The following is an 18074-nucleotide window of genomic DNA, read 5'->3' as shown; positions in this document are numbered from 1 at the left end:
TAAATAGTTTGCTGTTATGTTGCAACCTTTTTGTCATACAGCGTGAGAATGAATCCTTGAAAGCACAGATAAATTTATTGAATAAGGAACTGGAGATCACGAAAGAGAAACTTCACACTGTAGAACAGGCTTGGGAACAGATGACTAAACTGGGCAAGTATGAAAGTTACATTGCAAAATTAAAAGTCAAACGGTATGTCCTGTGTAAAAGTAATATTTTAAAATGTTTTAAAATTGATGTATCTTAAAACAATAACAACAAAGTCAAAACTATTTTGTATCTTTCATTAATGGTCTTAATTTTTTTTTTGTGAATTTTCTTGTTTACTTAATTTTACTTATCTATTTGACTAAAACCAAGTTTGGTATCTTCCTCTGGTAGCTGTTCCACATTGACTTTTCTTGGGTTACTGGGTAAAGGGTTTAAAAGCTTGAACTTGTAAAGCAACATCACCTGATTTTTTTTTTTTTTTTTTAATAAGGTGCAATGTGTTCTAACTTGATTGTCAAAGTGCTTCATAGGTTGTCAGGAAAACGATTTCTTTTTCCTGGTTTCATGCTCTCTAACAAAATATTTTTTCTCGATAGCTGGGGCTTCTTTGTATACACTATACATTCCCATTATTCAAGAAGAATTCATCCACATCTATTTGTTTTACAGATTTTAAGTTAAATTTCCTGAAGATTTACCAGGTGAATTAAGGATAAAGTGAAAGGCTACATTGGAAATAGTTATCAGTCTCAATAACCATGATTGCAGATATACCCATTTATAACTGATAATAATATTTTATTCAAATACATACCTTTCAAACATGTAATAAGGCAAGATAACCAAGCCTGCAGTTTAAAAAATAATACAAGTGTTTTGATAAAGTTTATCTGACAGAGATAAAGCAAAATTCATGCTCTGTTTCCTGGTGCAAATAATTTTCATAGTTCAATCAGCTTGTATATTCCCTAATTTAAATATTTTTTAATGTAGGGGATGACAATGCCATGGACAAGGCCGCAAAAGCAATAACCAACAGTGAGATTTTGTCCATTTCTAAGAAAATCACAACGTTGGAAATGAAGGAACTAAATGAAAGACAGAGAGCAGAACATTCGCAACGAATGTATGAACATTTAAGGAACACTGTAAAGCAAATAGAAGAACGTAATTTTGAATTGGAAACAAAATTTGCTGAGGTAAATTTGTTGAGGTTTAACAACATAATCTGACACATCTTAAAAGCATATTTTTGAGCGTTTCAGAAAGGATTAATCTATTTTGTATCACGACTGGGAAATAAGCTTATGGTGCAAAATATAGCTGCCATTAAGAGCTGCAATTTTGCATGCACAGGACATTTGTAAAAAACATAATTAATTAATTTGTCAGTAATTTGTTTCAAACATTAGTTAATCTCTGTAAAACACATGATGAGCATCTTGACAGATAGTTTGCTAGTTTTTCAGCAGACTGCTAGAAAAAAGTCTGTTCTTGACCTGTTATTTCTTGTGTCTAATTCATATGATCCCTTTTCTGCTAATTTTCCCTTAATTACTAATGATTCAGAAGATGTTAGACCTTTGCATCCGTTTTGCAAATGATAGTGTCATGATTCTGTTACAGACTGGCTATGTCCTCTGTCATGTGCCAAACATTATCTGTAATACAGGAATAGAATAGAAGTCATGTGGCGTTGAAGCTGGTGATCCTTAGTATTCCTGTCATATCAGTCTTGATCTTGTTAGATTTTTTGTCCCCGCTATTCATATTTGAAGTTTGTTCCATAAATTCATTATTTAATAGTAGGAGACTTTATTATAATTTCCAGACTAAATTTATTTATGGGCAGTTGTATGCATTTGCTCTTGTGCCAGTACTGGCCTATAATTTAAACACAAGGGAAGAAAAAGAATCATTATGTTGACAGGAATGTTGATAGATTGTATTCATTTCCCCCTCCTTCTGCTTTGCTAGACTTTAGCTTAGCTATATTAGATTGCTGTTATCTGGACTCCCCATTTCTCTGTTTTTTTAGTAGTGTTTGCTACACTGTTTTGATTTGAATTAATTTGGGACATGGAGTAACTGAAGCATAGAAAGCTTCTCAGCAGCTGTATTGTTAAAGCCTTTTCTGATGACATGACTTAATTTATTTCATTAAGAAATACCTCAGGTGATGCACCCTAGGATCACATTTCCCTTTTTCTCTTTTGCATATATTATTATCTGTCTTGCAATACATTTAGGTCTGCTGGTCTTCCTTCATTTTGAGTTGATGAACTCCTAATGCCACAATTTTTTCTTACTAGTTCCTCTGTGCACCCCTTACTCCCTTATTTCTGTAGCTCCAGGACATACATTATGTGTTTCATATACTGCTGTTGTCACTGCCTTTTGAGTGAGAGCGAGCAAGCGAGCATGAGAGGTGGGGGGGGAGAAGGAGGCAAGGACAGCAATTAATGAAAGTTGTAAGTGATACCAGTTTAAGAACTGATAATGAGAAGTCTCCTTCTAAACTCATAAATTTACTTCAACGCGACTGTTAGTTTTCCAGATAGTACTGCCTTAAATATGTGAAGTGCAGGTAAGAAGATACACCACACTTTTGTTTGTTTGTTTATTTAGGAAATCAGTTATTTTATTACGGAGTGGTATCAGATTCATCTGCCAAAACTGTATTTACTAAATTAATTGAGGCTTCTCTATGTTGCCCAGTGCTTTTTGGATATCTATCTTTTCTTAATGCTCTTTGGTTTGAATTGAAACATTGGTTACTGGTATGTAATAGTCATCTTGAAAAATCACGCTGTTTAATTATGAAAGTTCTTTTTAGAACTATGCTATTGTGAGTCTTGGCACTTATAACCTGTATTTGTGTTACCAATCCCAGTATACTAGACAGTATATAAATATATAAGTAAGATTGTTCATTTCCTAAAGAGTTCACAGTCTTACTAACTTTTTTCTTTTTTTCTTATTTTAGTTTAAGAGTTATTGCAGTAATGGTTTTAAGAAAATTCCCTAATAAAAATTGTGTTTAATTTAGAATCCTCTTCTGTGCCTACCTGTGTATCTGTTCCTATGTGTATGCAATGCTGCAAACAAAAAGTCATTTAAGCAGAGAGAGAGGAAATTGTTTTTTGAACACAGCTGAACAGTGTTTTGTAATGACTAAAAAAGAAAAGATACTTTTGGCACTGCTTTTTCTTTGCAGGGCTGGGAGCGGTTGTGTGCTTAGGATACCATTTTGTTTGTTTCTGGTTTTGTATTTTTTTTAAGCTCACCAATATCAACCTTGAAGCACAGAAAGTGGAACAGGAGTTAAGAGATGAACTGTCAAAGAGTGTAACTAAGGCAGTAAGTGATGCAGACAGACGACAAATCATGGACCTAGAGAAGCGTGAGATGGAGCTCAAGATTGAAGTATCAAAGTAAGCACTGAAGTAACACATTTCAAATTCAGTATGTTTGGAAGCATGCACAAATTTAGGCTATATAGGCTTATGTAATACACTACTTATGTATTACTAACAGATAATTTTCAACGCCTAATTTTTTTGGCATTTATATATGCCAAAGTTGGAATTGAAAATGAAGCATTTAATTCATGACTATAAAGAAAGTAATTTGCTTCGTTTTGATTTGAACAAGGAGTTAAGTGCTGGCCTGGATAGTCATGGGCAAGTGTGCACTTAGATACTTGCTACTAGTATTTTTAAACTAACTAATTAAGGTTTATTTACTTTCTGTGCCACAACCTCCCTTGAATGTATGAAAATCTCATGAAAGAAATTGGAAAGCAATTCTTACTTTCAGAGAGTCATAGATGTCTCAAAGATTAAAGGGGGGGGGGGCTGTTATTTAGTTAGAAGAGATCAACTTTGTATGCATAAATTGAAAAACTGACCTTTTTAGATATGTTGATACAGACAGTTGTCTCTGAGTAAATAATGTAATCCTGTTGTATTCCTAAATCAGCAAAGTCTGTGGGGATATTTACAGTGATTTTTGACACTGAAAATGAGTGATTAGACTTGGGGAAGCAGAGAAAGGAATTCAGAATGAAACTTTTTGAGCATTTATGTCCTGAAGCGGGAGAGAAATAGAGGACAAAGATGCTTAGTTCAGGTAAAAAGCATGGCATTGTTTTTCTGGAGTAGGTTACTGCTAGCAAACTTCTGTATAACTTACAGAACTGTGAAAAAGTTGAGAGGCAATACAGAACAATTTTCATAACAAGGACTCTGAGTAGTAGAGAAGAGTATGCTGAAAAGAACAAAGTCTTCAAATGTTTTGATACGAGAAAATACACTAGGCATCTTTTCTTAGCATCTTCTATGTAGAAAAACTTAATACATTATTCAGCAGTTTCAAGTGACGCAATACTCTTGTTTTCCCTGCAAGGTTAAGAGAACTGTCTGATGTAGCAAAAATGCAAGTTGAAGCTCTGGAGGCACGCCAGCAATACAGAGATAAAGAAGTGGAATCTCTTAGAATGCAAATATTAGCCTATCAGGTAAAATTCAACCTTTATTAACACTCCCGTTTGGATTTTTTTCCCTAGCGTGAGAAGAAATGAAGTAATTTTACAGTGAATTAGGAAACTGCAAAAGCATTTCAGAAGGATCTTAGCAAGCTGGTCCTTGTAGTGGCCATACCCTTTCAAGAGTTCTATATTACATTAATTATTCTCTTCTCCATTTTTTCCATTTCTAGCTGTACAGCTATTACAGATCCTGAGCTTTATTCCATGCTATTTAGGTAATATTTATTCTAGCTACATGATTAATAGCTCATGGTCAATATTTAAATATAATACCAGGAAAGTTTGATTGTTTTTTACAAGACAAGCAAACACTTGTAAATCTTGAAGATTTGCAGTAGACTTAATATATTGCTTTGTTATTAGCTGAAACAATTTCTTGGGATTTGTTTTCAAGTTCTAGAATGGTTTGAATCCCTAAATACAACACTTTTGTCAGCTTTTACGTTACCATATTATCTAAGTTCAGGTATACATTTCTTCCTCATTTCCTGGTATTTTGGAAAGATACAATTTTTAAGATCAGTACTGGAAAAGGTGTACTTCTAAAATGTGGCTGTAGAAACAATAGTGGAAAAATAAAAAGCTGGTTTTAGAGGCTTATTCTTGCTCTTATCTATGGAATAAAGTACATGCAATACATAAAATACAAAAAAATTAGCTTGTTTATATTTACATATACACTGCATTAACATATTCAATATGAAAAATAAACTTGTTCTATATATTTTGTTCTTAGGCACAGTCAGATGAAAAAGCAGTTATTGCAAAACTGCATCAACATGTCATAGCCCTTCAAGGCAGTGAATCTGCTGCTTTAGGCAAATTGGAGGCACTTAAATTGAAACTACAGAAGACGGAGATCCAGAACCTACGTTTAGAGCAGAAGCTTGATGAGAAAGAGCAAGCCTTATATTATGCCCGACTGGAAGGAAGAAATAGAGCTAAACATCTACAACAGACAGTTCAGTCTTTGCGGCGACAGTTTAGTGGTGCTCTGCCTTTAGCACAGCAAGAAAAATTTTCTAAAACAATGATTCAGCTACAGAATGACAAGCTGAAGATCCTGGAAGAAGTTCAGCACGCCCAGCAGGAGCGTCGAAATGCAGACAACAGAGCATTAGAAATGGACTTAAAACTGAAAAGTTTAGAAGAATTAATAAGTGCATTGAAGGATACAAGAGGAGCTCAAAAGGTTTGCTCTTTTAAAACTTTGAATAGCTTTGTTTGTCTGATCTGCATTTAAACTACGTTTTAGTTCAGCCTGTTCCCTAAACGTCTGTTTTAATGTAGAACTTAATGATTTCAAAATACACTTTGTTGGAACATGACAGCTATCATTTTTTGTTTTCCTATTTTAAAAAAGTAATACACCATTAGTTATTTGCCCTGTAAAATTCAGCGCAATCAGATTTACTGATTTTCTTTTATCCCCAATTAAGTGGCATAGGAAGTAGAGGCTAACTATGAATTCAGTTATATTAAAGTGAATTAAATTATGAATGAAATGAAATTAAACACAGAGTAACACTCTGAAGTTTTGTTCCATGAGCTTGCATTGAAATCTTCATTACAAATCCATGCAATAATTTAGGCAGCATGGTCAGAAATGTTATTATACTCGTGTAATTCTACTTAATCATAGTTTGCTATTGTAAACAATGTTGCCTTGAAATTTGAATAAGTCTTTCTCACTTCTCTTCCAGATCACTGTGTATTGTATAATATGGTTATATCTGTCATGGCTAAAGATGTTTGCATGTAACCAATCATTGTAGCGCTCTTGGCATGTTTTAGTTTTAAGCTGGTTTTCAAATATTTTTCTAGAGCATTTTGACATAAATATGCCTGTTATTCTTGGTACATGTGCATTTTTGAATCCATAAGGTTTTTAATGGTTTTGAAAATCTTCTGCTGTTTTAGAGAAGTTAACCAAACTTCTGGCATGCTTTTTTTCAGTCTGGACAGATGCATAGGGTATAGCTTAGGTCATCTGAAAATTATTTGCAATGCACTTCTGTCAGTGTAGGGAAAACCTGTTGCCTCTCCAATTGTCTGCTGCACTTTTCAGTCATTCCTCTTGCAGTTTCATATTCCTGCCATGCCTCCTCACTCAAGAGAAGTGAAGAAGCTTAAAAATGCAGAACCTCTTTCTTCCTGTTAGTTGGATAAGTGCCATACTGCCTCAAAGTCAGAGTGTAGCTGCATCTAGTTGGCCTGTGGGCTTGGTAAATATAATAGTGTATTATTTGTTATTAGGTAATTGAATGGCATATGAAGATGGAGGAACTCCATCTACAGGAACTTAAACTCAATCGAGAGTTAGTCAAGCAAAAGGAAGAGGTGAAGTATCTGCATAATATAATTTCTGAATATGAACGTACAATCAGTAATCTGGAAGAAGAAATTGTACAGCAGAACAAGGTATGTATTTCTGCATGCTATTAGAAAAACAGCCTATTCCTTATTTCACTAAGTGATTTTAAAAAAGAAGATTCTTTGTAGTAGATTTTTAACATAGTCATTTGTAATAGCACATTTACATTCATTTTAATAGCACATTTGAGTATTTTACATTTTGGTATCTCTTTTTTTTCTGTTTAAGTTGGTTACAAAATTCCCTTTGCCTTCAATAAATAAAACACCTTTATCAAACATTTGTTACAGTTTCATGAAGAAAGGCAAATGGCTTGGGACCAGAGGGAAGTAGAACTGCAGCGCCAGTTAGACCTGTATGATCATCAACAAAATGAAGTACTTAGTACAGCTCTAAAGGTACATGCACTGAATTAACTAAAAATAGACTTGTAAGCACATTTTTCGGAGCTGTTGGATTACATGAATATGAATCTTTCTGTGCAGTTAGAAGAGGCTACAGGATCAGTTCCAGACCCTAGTTTGCCACTCCCACAACAACTTGAGTTGGCTTTGAGAAAGATTCGGGAGCATATTCAAACAATCCTGGAAACTAGGGCAACCTGCAAATCACTGGAGGAGGTAATTAAATGTATAAATTATCATATAAAGGAACAAAGTTTGTATTTCTGTCCCCTTTAATTTTTTTTTTTTAATATCATAAACATCCTTTTATAAATGTCACTGAGATCTGTCCCATCCCTTAGAAGTATTTAACACAGAGAAAATGTAAATAATACAATCACACCATGACTAAAATGAAATATTTTTTCCATTGGAACAAATTATTGGGGAAAATTTTTGAATATTTATAAAGTTCATTTAATAGGGTAAGATGCTCTTGCTATACAAAATTCAGTTGGCTATAGCTAGTTAAATTTAGCAAGTGTTACGTTAAATTTAACAAGTAGAATAGCAAAATCTTTTTATCTTTGGTTGCTGAATTGAAATTCTGTTACAGAAGATACTTTGTGGTTCTTAAGAAATTTGAAGAACACCAGCTTCTTAATTTGGTAGCACAGAATGAGTGGCATAAGTGTCTTGTGCCAAGCATATAACACATAAAGACACAGTAATGATATTCTGGGACTTTTTTCATCTAATAGTAATCTCATGCAGCGAGAACGGAGTACAAAATGTTTTGTGTTTATAAGTCCATTTAGACAAATATTTCTGGTACATTTTTTAAAAAGTAAGATGTTTTTGCAGTGTTTGAATTCTGGAAATGCAACAATTGTCTTTTATTGTAGAAATTAAAAGAAAAGGAAACTGCTCTGTGGCAAGCTGAACAAAATGTTTTATCAAGAGACAAAGTTATAAATGAATTAAGACTTCAATTACCTGCAACGTCAGAAAGAGAGAAAATAACGGCTGAATTAGGCAAACAAGAAGATGATCCAGAGTGCCATCATGGCATGAAAATTGCTCATCAAACCATTGCAAATATGCAAGCAAGATTAAATCAAAAGGAGGAAGTGTTAAAAAAATACCAACGTTTGCTTGCTAAAGCAAGAGAGGTAGTTCAACTTTTTGCACAAAATTTATTCCTTTCTTAAGTTGTTTTAGTTGATTCTTTGTTTGTGTCATTGCTAGTGAAATCTTAAAAAGTTTCTGATCTCAGAGGTAACAGAACAGAGACAATTAGTAATTTTTTATGTAGAAAGTTCATGTAGAATTTTTTAACTTCTTAAAATAGGAGGCTTGCTCGGTCAAGACGTTATGTATATGATGTCTGTCTAGGAATTAAATTAGTGTGACAGGAAGAAAACTAAAATTCTGCTGTGAGAAATGGTCTCAGTATATTGTATATTTGTGGGATTTTCCAGTACTTGCAACAATGATATCTGGGCTGCATCTTGTAGTGAATTTGGAAGGTACAGGAAAGACATGCATTTATGGAAAATGTGCTTCTTAAAGCATATTTTAAATTAAAGCATATTTTAAAGCGTAACAGTGTATCTAAGCATACTTTGTATTATTTAAGCATACTTTAAATTCTTTATACCCTTAAAGCATAAATATTTTAAAGCCATAAACCTTGTGTCTAAGAGGTACTTGAAGACTAAACACGCATCAGTTTTAGTGTGTTTGGATCAGGAGCACATTTCCAAAGCAGACTTCCTATCATCTTCACTTAGTGTGCTTTGGTTAACATGTGTAGCTATTTATTCTGGGAGAAATCAAGTTTTTTTGGTTTGGAACTAAACCAGAAGATGCAGTCTAAAAATGAGCCTGCTGTGCTCTGTCTGCTAGCAGACATTCAATCCATGGGATTGCACTATATTCCAAAGTAAATAGACCTGAAAAGTACATAGTATGGATATCACTATGATATTGATAGTCAGTTGATGAGGACCAACACCAACTGTTTTGCTCTCCAGCTTCTGTCCTGTTGCACCATACTACTTGCTACATAGCTTAAAACTGCAGTAGTAGATTTTTTTCCCAATAGTGTTAAAAAGGAAAAAAAAAAATCATTGATTATAGCAAGAAGAAAAGAATTTTAAAAACTGCCAGAATTAGAGGAAAATTTGGGGAGCAATACTAAGCAATGAGTGAGCAATCAACATGAAGGTACTATAGTTTCATGACTTTCTGGAATAGTCTGCATTAGTAGAGTTATATTTTTATTTTGAACTAACAGGAACAAGAGGAAACAGCAAAGAAGCACGAGGAAGACCTTAGAGTTCTACACCAGAAGTTAAATTTGCATACTGACAATTCCCTTAATAAATTCAAACAGACTGCTTCGGTGAGTTACGTGTATTTGTGGGATTAGTGAGGTTGTTCCCAAATTTTTAAAATTGTTGCTGAAAAGCACAGTTTTGCAGTCAAAAGTAAGTAAGTAATGATGACAGGAAATATGAATGTGTGGTTGATACAGAATATTCTTGAGAGAATTCACAAGAGATGGATTAGAAGTCAAGTGTAAAAAACCAAAGTTACCACCTCAGGATACCTGAGCATTTTTCATGTCATCCTAATTTATGGTGACTTCTAGGAGGGAGAGGTATATTTTGTTTTCTGTTCTTTTCATTCCATCTGTGGTTATGTTAAACTAACCCATTTCAATATGACACTTTATGATAAGGTGAAACCTGTATTGAACTGGTTATTCTGTGGATCATTAGACGCACAAAGCTCTTTTCAAACCAGTGTGACTGCTTTCTCTGTGGACTAAGAAGCACATCTCGGTAAATAAACATGTTAGATATTAATGCTTGGTTATATTCAGGATTGAGTTTAAAACGCATCACTAATGCTTACCTTTGATTTAAAGCTTAAAATGTTTATCACATGCATTTTTTTCTGTTTTACAGGAGTTAGTGAAAAAGACTTCTTTATCACTTTCCAACAACAAACATTTTCTCCGTTTAGCTGAAATGGAGCAAACTGTAGCAGAACAGGATAATTCTCTTGCTTCACTTGTTGGAAAATTAAAGAAAACATCGTCTGATTTGGAGAAACAAAAACAAATTACTGTAATGAAAATCAAAGAGTTTGAGACTATCAGAGCCCAGTAAGTTTTTAGACTGTTAACATAAGTCACAGTTGGATTGGATCAAGTCAATTATGTATTGGTGCTACAGGACTAGCCTATCAAATTGAACATGTTTATGCTGAATTTATGATTTGGCTGAAAAAACTAAAAAGAGTTACTGTGGTTGGTAATTGTAAATTATTTTTAATCTGTCGCCCTTCATCAGGACTAGTATTGAAAAACTGTGGCTTGGAAAAATGCCTTTCAGTTGTTAGGTTTGTGCCACTCAGTGAAAAAGGAAATATTCAAGGAGTCTTGGTATGAGAGTTGTCTTAAAGCTACTGTGATACTTGCTAGTTTGTGTTTTGGGTTTTTGTCCCGCTGATACATCCATTTGGGCTTGGTGCCTAACAACTTTAAGCTCATGAAAATTTAATCCCTGTTAAATAGGAGAAAAGTATGATGCTTTCTTTGCCTGCTAGGGCCAGGAATTAGAATGAACAATGCTCTAATCTCATTTTGCTGATCTTCTTGAGTAATTTTCTTATTAAATGGAGGCTGCCTTTGTTGAGTCTTTTTTTGCTGTTTAAAAATCTATGTGTCATTTGCTTTAGCAATAATAAAAAAATATAACATTGTGCCCTATGTTATTTATTTGGAGTTTCCTAACTTAATTATTACAGTGTACCCTATTCATGCTTATTTTTTACTAGGCTTCAGGAAAAGCACACTGTTGATGTGGAACAACTAAAAGATGAAGCAAATGAATTGAGGAACGTGTTATCTCAGATGGAGAAGGAATTAGCAAATGTAAAAGCTGAACTAGAGGTCCAAAAAGAAGCAAATAATAGAGCACCCACAGCAACACTGAAAAACCTGGTGGAACAGCTGAAGAGCCAGCTAGCCATAAAAGAGAAGCAGCAGAAAGTTAGTCAACAAAAATTAATCACTATGTCCCATAAATGTTTAATGTTGCTTAATGCTTAAGAATTCTATGTATAGTACAACAGGAGGTAGAATATAATTGCGTAGTATAACATAAGTAAAACATCATTGCCTTTTCTTGTTTTGTAATGTTCATATTAGTAGCTTCTTCACTTGAAAGAACCTATATTTATTATTTTCACAGGCTTTGAGTAAAGCACTTCTGGAACTCCGAGCAGAAATGACTGATAATGCTGAGCAGCAGATTATTTCTGCTGCATCACAAAAAGAGGCATATATGAATGTCCAGGAGATTGTTGATAGACAAACAAAGGGGCTTATGGTGAGTACTAGATGCTATCATTGTATTGCACTGTTGTATTGTTGATAATCCTGATTTTGGGGGTTTGCTGTTTTGTTTGTTTGTTTGTTTTCTTGTAGGCACAGATAGAGGAATTAAATAATCAGATTACAAAACTTACAGATAACCTTAAAATAAGTAAAGCCAGGGAAAGTTCTTTGTCTGATGAAAAGGATGAGTTGAACCAAGAGCTTCAGAGGAAACAAAAAGCATTTGCTAAAATGTTGAGAGAAAAGAATGAGATGGAAAAAGAAAATGAAGAGCTGAAGAAACGGATTAGGAGGCTAAGCAGTAGCATTCAGGTAGAAGTGATTTTTAAAAAATGTTTGATCTTGGTCAAGTTTCTGCATTGATGTGCTGGTTTGGTGGGGGAAAGATTAAGTACTTTTGGCAGGCATTAAGACTTATTCTTGATTTAAAAAAATTATGTTTGCTCATCAGCTGGGTTACATGTGAGCTATTAGCTTTTGCTGTTGGAAGCATATGTCAAATAAAAGGAAGAGACTGAAAAATACTTGCTCGTTGAAATATGTTTGAAAGAGTCTGAGGAGTTGAATTACCACTTTCAAAGCTTCTTTGAAAAATAGAATTTTGTGATCTTCCTGGCTGTCCTTATTTCCCCTTTCAGAAGAAAAGTAATGGATTTACAGTAGATTGTTGAATTTTTCTTTAATTCAGCTACTTGCTGCTGATTATTCAGTTTAGAATGCAAAGTTACATTCCAATACTTTAATAATTTAAAGATAATTTTAAAAAGATCATTTAGGTTGTAAACTAATTCTATCAATTGGAGTTAAAGTCCTTATTTTTTGAGTGGAGAAAAATATTACGTAGTGGTCATTAAACTTTAAGTTTGTAAAAGTTTGTAATTTTTCAGAGCAAAGCTGATGAACAAAATCTGATAGATGCACTTCAGAAAAAAATTAAAAAGTTTGAACTTGAGAAGAAGTGTGAAGAAACAGCAAAAAAAGATGTAAGAGAAGACAAGGTATGTGATATTTAGATCCTGACTTTGAAAGACATCAGCCTAGGTCTAGGCAGTTCAACTCTCCCTATTGCCACTAAAAAAACCCAACCAACCAACCAAACTTGATCAGAAGAAAAGCAGTTTCATGACTTCTTCATGTTGCCCATGCTCTTTGTTACTGCTCTTGTTCCTTAGTACTGGTATAATAAAGTTTTCCTGCCCTTTTTGTAGAATTAAAGATCCATTACAAATCTTAGAAAACTAAGTCTTTACAGGTAGCAGTGAAATTGATTGTGTGAGTGCTGTCAAACGTGCATTTGCGAAACCAATGCACTGATAAAAACATGAAGTACGTAGGAGCAAAAGTGTGAATCCTAAAAGGGATGATGTCTGTATAAGTGATTATATTTCGCAATAGTGATCTCTGTATACAAGAGGTTCTGAGCGATTGGAGATGTGTTCATTTTACCAGCTGTTTTGTTTGGTTTTTTGCTTGTTATTTTACTACTTCAGTAACTAATCGGTGGCTTGTCATAGTAATCATAAAGTATACTGGAATATTATAGCATGCTTGTATAATGACCTTCAGACTATTTATGATACTAAATATTATTCTAGGACTGCACTTATGCTTCCAATTAATTTGAGACTTTTTAAATACATGTTCCTTAGTGTCTAGAGATACTTTTCTCAAACTTGGCATGTTTTTTTTCCTTTTTCCAAGATTTTGCTTTCTGTCTTGGCCCTTAGTAGCAGTAACTGTTTAGAATGAAGACAGAAAAGAAAGTACAGGGGCTAACTGGAGAAGGGAAGAGTCCAATTAAAAAAAACAAAAATTGCTTACAGGAATATTGACTGTGATTTTTCAGTAGCCATTTGTGATCAGATAGGTACAGGTTTTAACTGATGTATAATTTATAGTTACTGAATTGTAACTTTAAGTAGAGATTCCATTTCTCATAGGAAAAAATAAACTAAAATGACCAATTGTACATCTATGCAGCAGGGGCATATAAACTGGTGAGCTGCAGAAGACCTGCTATAAAGTGGCATAGAAAAACACTTATTTTTCTTTAATCTGTCTTCTTTACTAATGTGTAATTCAAAGTAAAAGGATATACTGCACTAGCACCTCTAATTTCATAAAATGTGTCACTCCTTTTTTGTAAAATGGATATTAAAAGCTAAGGAAGAAGTGGGTAATAGCATTAATCTGCATCAGCTTTATACACCAGTCACTACAGCATACTTATTCATCTGGGCCTGCTATTTACTGTATAGTAAATAAGGTAAATAATATATGCCTGCTATGACTTCATGTTTTAAATTGATGAATTAAGAATGTATCATTCTTGGTTTTCTAACATGTTTACTTATTTTAATTTAAGGAAAAAATTCAAAAAGAAATACATAATTTGTTTATGTGCTTCACAGACCTCCAAGGAGGAAATAATTAGATGGGAAGAAGGTAAAAAATGGCAAATCAGAATGGAAGGATTGCGGAACAAACTAAGGCAAAAGGGAAAAGAAGCAGATGCTTTAGCCAAACAGTTGAATACACTGAAGGAAATGTATACCAAGTGAGTTGGTTGTAATAGATTTTACTACAAAATGATGACATAAAGGAAATCCAAATATATTTGCCATGTCATAATTATAACAGTTTGTTATGTTTATAAGATTGATGTCTAGAATTTGCCAGGGGAGGTTTAGGTTGGAAATTAGGAAAAATTTCTTTATGGAAAGTGTGGTCAAGAATTGGAACAGGCTGCCCAGAGAGGTGGTGAAGTCCCCATCCCTGGAAGTGTTTAAAAAACGGGTAGATGTGGCACTTGGGGACATGGTTTAGTCTAGTCTACCCTTGATTGGTTTAGAGTGGACTTGGTAGTGTAGGTTAATGGTTGGACTGGATGATCTTAAAGGTCTTTTCCAACCTAAACGATTCTATGATTCTATGATTCTATGATTGCTATAGAGATTCAAAGGATTAGTTAATTTTCAAGCAGCAGGCTACTCCTCTAGTATCTTTTGCCTTGTAGAAGTCAACAACCTTTACTACAAGAAACTGTCTCTGAATAAAACTAATGTAAGTCCTTTGTTATGCTGCTTGTATATAGCATTCTGTTATTCCCCTGAAACAAATAACAGCTTTATGAAGACAGGCTGTTTCTCACTGCTGTGTTATTTAATCAGATTGCTAGGATTGGTTACTGTGCTACTGTTATGTGTAGTGCTACAGCAGTACTGACAGTTTTAGGATTATGAGATGGAAGCCTTTTAAAAAAAACACATGTGCAAACCCTCTGCAAATGTTACGTTTACTTCAGTACAGTAATGGCAGAGTTTTACTGATAAAAGATGCAGAAGAGAAAGGAAACTGTGATGTTGATTGTAGCTGTTGTTAAATTGTGGTTTGAAACTGCTTCAAAATGGCATTTATTCTTAGTAGGTCTTGCATGAATTTCACCTAAAACACAGGCAAGACCAACAAGTGGCTTATGACATGCATGACACTGCCTTAATGTTCATTGTTTTTTTCAGGTTTAGTTTTTGGGTTTTGGGGGTTTTTTTGGTAAAGCTGTACTGTCTATAAGGTAACCTTATTAAACAGAAAAGGGGGTGTGGTTCAGTAAGCAAATAAATTGCAAATGTGGATTCTTTAAGACAGAAAATATTTTCTCCTAAAGAAAGCGAGTTAGCGAATGAAGTTTTAAATGTAAATTTACTGGATGTTGCAGGACTGAAAAAGAGAAAATTGCTCTACAGAAGAAACTCAAAACTACTGGTGTCACTGTTGACCGTGTTGTTGGAGTAAGAGCCTCAGAGACTGAAAAAGAACTGGAAGAACTAAGAAAACGGAATATAGATTTAGAAAATGAAGTTGCTCACATGAGGTGAGAGGCATTTTAAAAGAATCTATGAAAACTAAAAAATGTAAACAAGAAAAAATCTGCGGAAGGAGAGATAATCTGCATTAGACCAACTGATTCAACAAGGAAAAAAACAGATGCGAATTTCAAAAATCCTTCTTTGAGTCTGTGACAAGCAAACTTACTGGGAGCAGTTGTGCACGCTCAGAGAATGTGCAGCATTGGTTCATTCTAAAAAGCTAAATAATATGAAAAACATCTAGCTCCTATTGTGTAAAATTATAATTACAATGTAGAGTTGGTGAAAATTACTGGAACTGCTAAGCTGCAGTTAGGGGGTGTATTCTTAATCAGCGTATCCACTATCACAGTGGCTAGTGTACCTGAGTAATGGAAGCTGTACACATCTCAAAAGAGCAGATTCCTTTTTCCAAAGTAAGTACTTTTGATTCATGAGGATTAGTTGAAATAGTGTAGATGGCTAACACTGATTTAGAGTAACTACCCCAGTAATACTAGAAAATCCAGTCTAGTCATCCAGAAGTTCATGGGTGTTTTACCTTAAGGCATGTTTTTCCCTATTAATAGCCATTTGTTTGTTTTGGCTTGATTCATTTTTTGATGTAGAACACAGCAAGCAATCCCACGAGATTCTGTTGTAGAAGAATTACATTTCAAAAATCAATACCTCCAGGAAAAGCTTCATGCATTGCAGAGACAATGTTCAACAGAGAGATGTTCTAGACCCTTGGTAAGTTAATAATGTAAGCATATTACCTAGAAGAATCACACCTACTTAACAAAAATATTTGTTATCCGTTTAGTATTCTGTGTCATTTAGCTGGTTTTATTTCAAACTGTAGTATTCTAGAACAGGATATGAAATACTCAGCTTTTAGTGTTTTTAAAAAACAGCAAAACAAACCCCAAAACCCCAAAACTTTTCAGTTTTTGTGTTCGACAGGTAGAAGCTGAAATATTCGGCATCGTAGCATATGTGGAGAAATAAAGGATATGTATTTTTAAATATGTGAGTCTGCAACTGAGAGAGTACTTTTGTATTCCAAATTGATTGAAAATTTGGGATACATGGCATTTGGGAAAATACTGAGCTGCATTTCAGTTACATTAGGTATTTTTGTTGTGTTTTGATTTTTACAAGGTTCATTATATTGCAAATACTGCATTATTGGGTTATCTTAATCTTTCAAGAAATAGATTTAACAGTACATTCTAGGTTTCTTTATTTCCTGTTTTATTTTACTGTCTTCTGCTTTTCTTTCATGCTTCATTCTATCTTCAACTTGAATCAGAGTACATGTGACCAAACTGAACTGACCAAGTCTGTTCCTATCAGTATCAGTAAACAAAAGTATTTGAATTTCCTTCAAAAGAAATCTGTTTCAAATAGGGATGAAATCAAACATCAGACTAATCATAGCATTACTGATGGCAATGAAATAGATGAGGAAGCAGACATGCAAACATGCATCGTGCATAATGAAGGCCATGAGGCTACTGCGGATACAAGCACAGAAGCATCTCCTGAACAGCATCCTGAAGACAGTGAGAAACGCAAGGACACAGATGTTTCTAGGGAAGGATTGAAAAACAAAAATATAGCTGAAGCAGATGAAGAGAACTGCAGTGAAAAAGAAGAAAATATAACCCAACCTGAAAATGGAAGTTTTAATGAGGAATTTGAAGAAGAGGAGAGGAAGCAAGAAATAGTCAAGCAATCAAATGTTGATGAAGAAAGTGTAGAAGAGCCTTATACTGACAGAATGAGCTGCAATCAGTCTGATTCAGGGGAACCTTCTAATCAAGCTAATGACTATGAAGCAGGAAAAATAGATGTGAATAATGAAATGAATCAACACACCGCAGAGGATAAACATGAAACTTACCGAAGTGGTACAGAGGGGGTTGAAACAACCCCAGAATTTTGTGAAATGCCCGAGGTTTGATACTGTAGCAGTCCTCTAGCATTTCTTCTGTATAAATGACGTAGAAGTAGAATGGTTTGACCTTGATAGTGCAGTGGTTTCCTATGCATGGTCTGCAGGGATATTGAAGTAATCACCAGGTGGTCCATAAAGCAAACCTTGTACTTTCATGATAGGCATGCATGTCAGCTCACAAGTAAGCTACTGTCAATTCTAAAATTTTTGTCCAGAAAGTTTACAGATAATCACAATGATACATGCAGCTAGTTGATGACCTTCATTCTTCAAGAGACTTACGATGTGTTATTAGTTACACTAAGAAAAAAATACGCTTTCTTGAAGCAAATACTTTATTCCTGTCATTATTAGTGATGAATTAATGGATCATATGGTTAATTCCATACTTACATAAGTAAATTAAACTGCTGATTATTATATGATCAAAAGGTTTTACTCTTTACTGGTCAGGCATAATAATTTGCCATATACTCGTGGTTGGAATTGGCAATATAAGGCATGCAAAACACTCGTTATGTAATAGAAATGATTAGCCACCATGGATAAAGACTTAA

General features: G+C 34.1%; 1 protein-coding gene across 11 annotated transcripts in view; it reads left to right on the top strand.

The window, feature by feature from the left end:
• Positions 1-18074, top strand: part of CEP290 (centrosomal protein 290) — a 56303-nt gene that overhangs the window by 26835 nt on the left and 11394 nt on the right. For 7 of the 11 annotated variants that reach the window (XM_075708468.1, XM_075708452.1, XM_075708459.1 and 4 more), the window contains 19 exons: positions 42-153; positions 986-1191; positions 3275-3426; positions 4400-4511; positions 5278-5733; positions 6798-6962; positions 7206-7313; positions 7401-7535; positions 8204-8470; positions 9598-9705; positions 10274-10473; positions 11148-11361; positions 11564-11701; positions 11800-12021; positions 12582-12707; positions 14121-14266; positions 15425-15580; positions 16184-16307; positions 16870-17517. In XM_075708468.1, coding sequence (XP_075564583.1) covers positions 42-153; positions 986-1191; positions 3275-3426; positions 4400-4511; positions 5278-5733; positions 6798-6962; positions 7206-7313; positions 7401-7535; positions 8204-8470; positions 9598-9705; positions 10274-10473; positions 11148-11361; positions 11564-11701; positions 11800-12021; positions 12582-12707; positions 14121-14266; positions 15425-15580; positions 16184-16307; positions 16870-17517 — 3795 coding nt within the window. The remainder of the gene's footprint in view (positions 1-41; positions 154-985; positions 1192-3274; positions 3427-4399; positions 4512-5277; positions 5734-6797; positions 6963-7205; positions 7314-7400; positions 7536-8203; positions 8471-9597; positions 9706-10273; positions 10474-11147; positions 11362-11563; positions 11702-11799; positions 12022-12581; positions 12708-14120; positions 14267-15424; positions 15581-16183; positions 16308-16869; positions 17518-18074) is intronic. The other 4 variants (XM_075708443.1, XM_075708511.1, XM_075708498.1 and 1 more) reach the window with 4 other exon arrangements.

The sequence above is a fragment of the Pelecanus crispus genome, chromosome 1 (genome assembly GCF_030463565.1).
Source record: "Pelecanus crispus isolate bPelCri1 chromosome 1, bPelCri1.pri, whole genome shotgun sequence".
Lineage (NCBI taxonomy): Eukaryota > Metazoa > Chordata > Aves > Pelecaniformes > Pelecanidae > Pelecanus > Pelecanus crispus.
The sequence above is the reverse complement of the archived record's forward strand: the minus strand, read 5'-3'. Positions and strand labels throughout refer to the sequence as shown.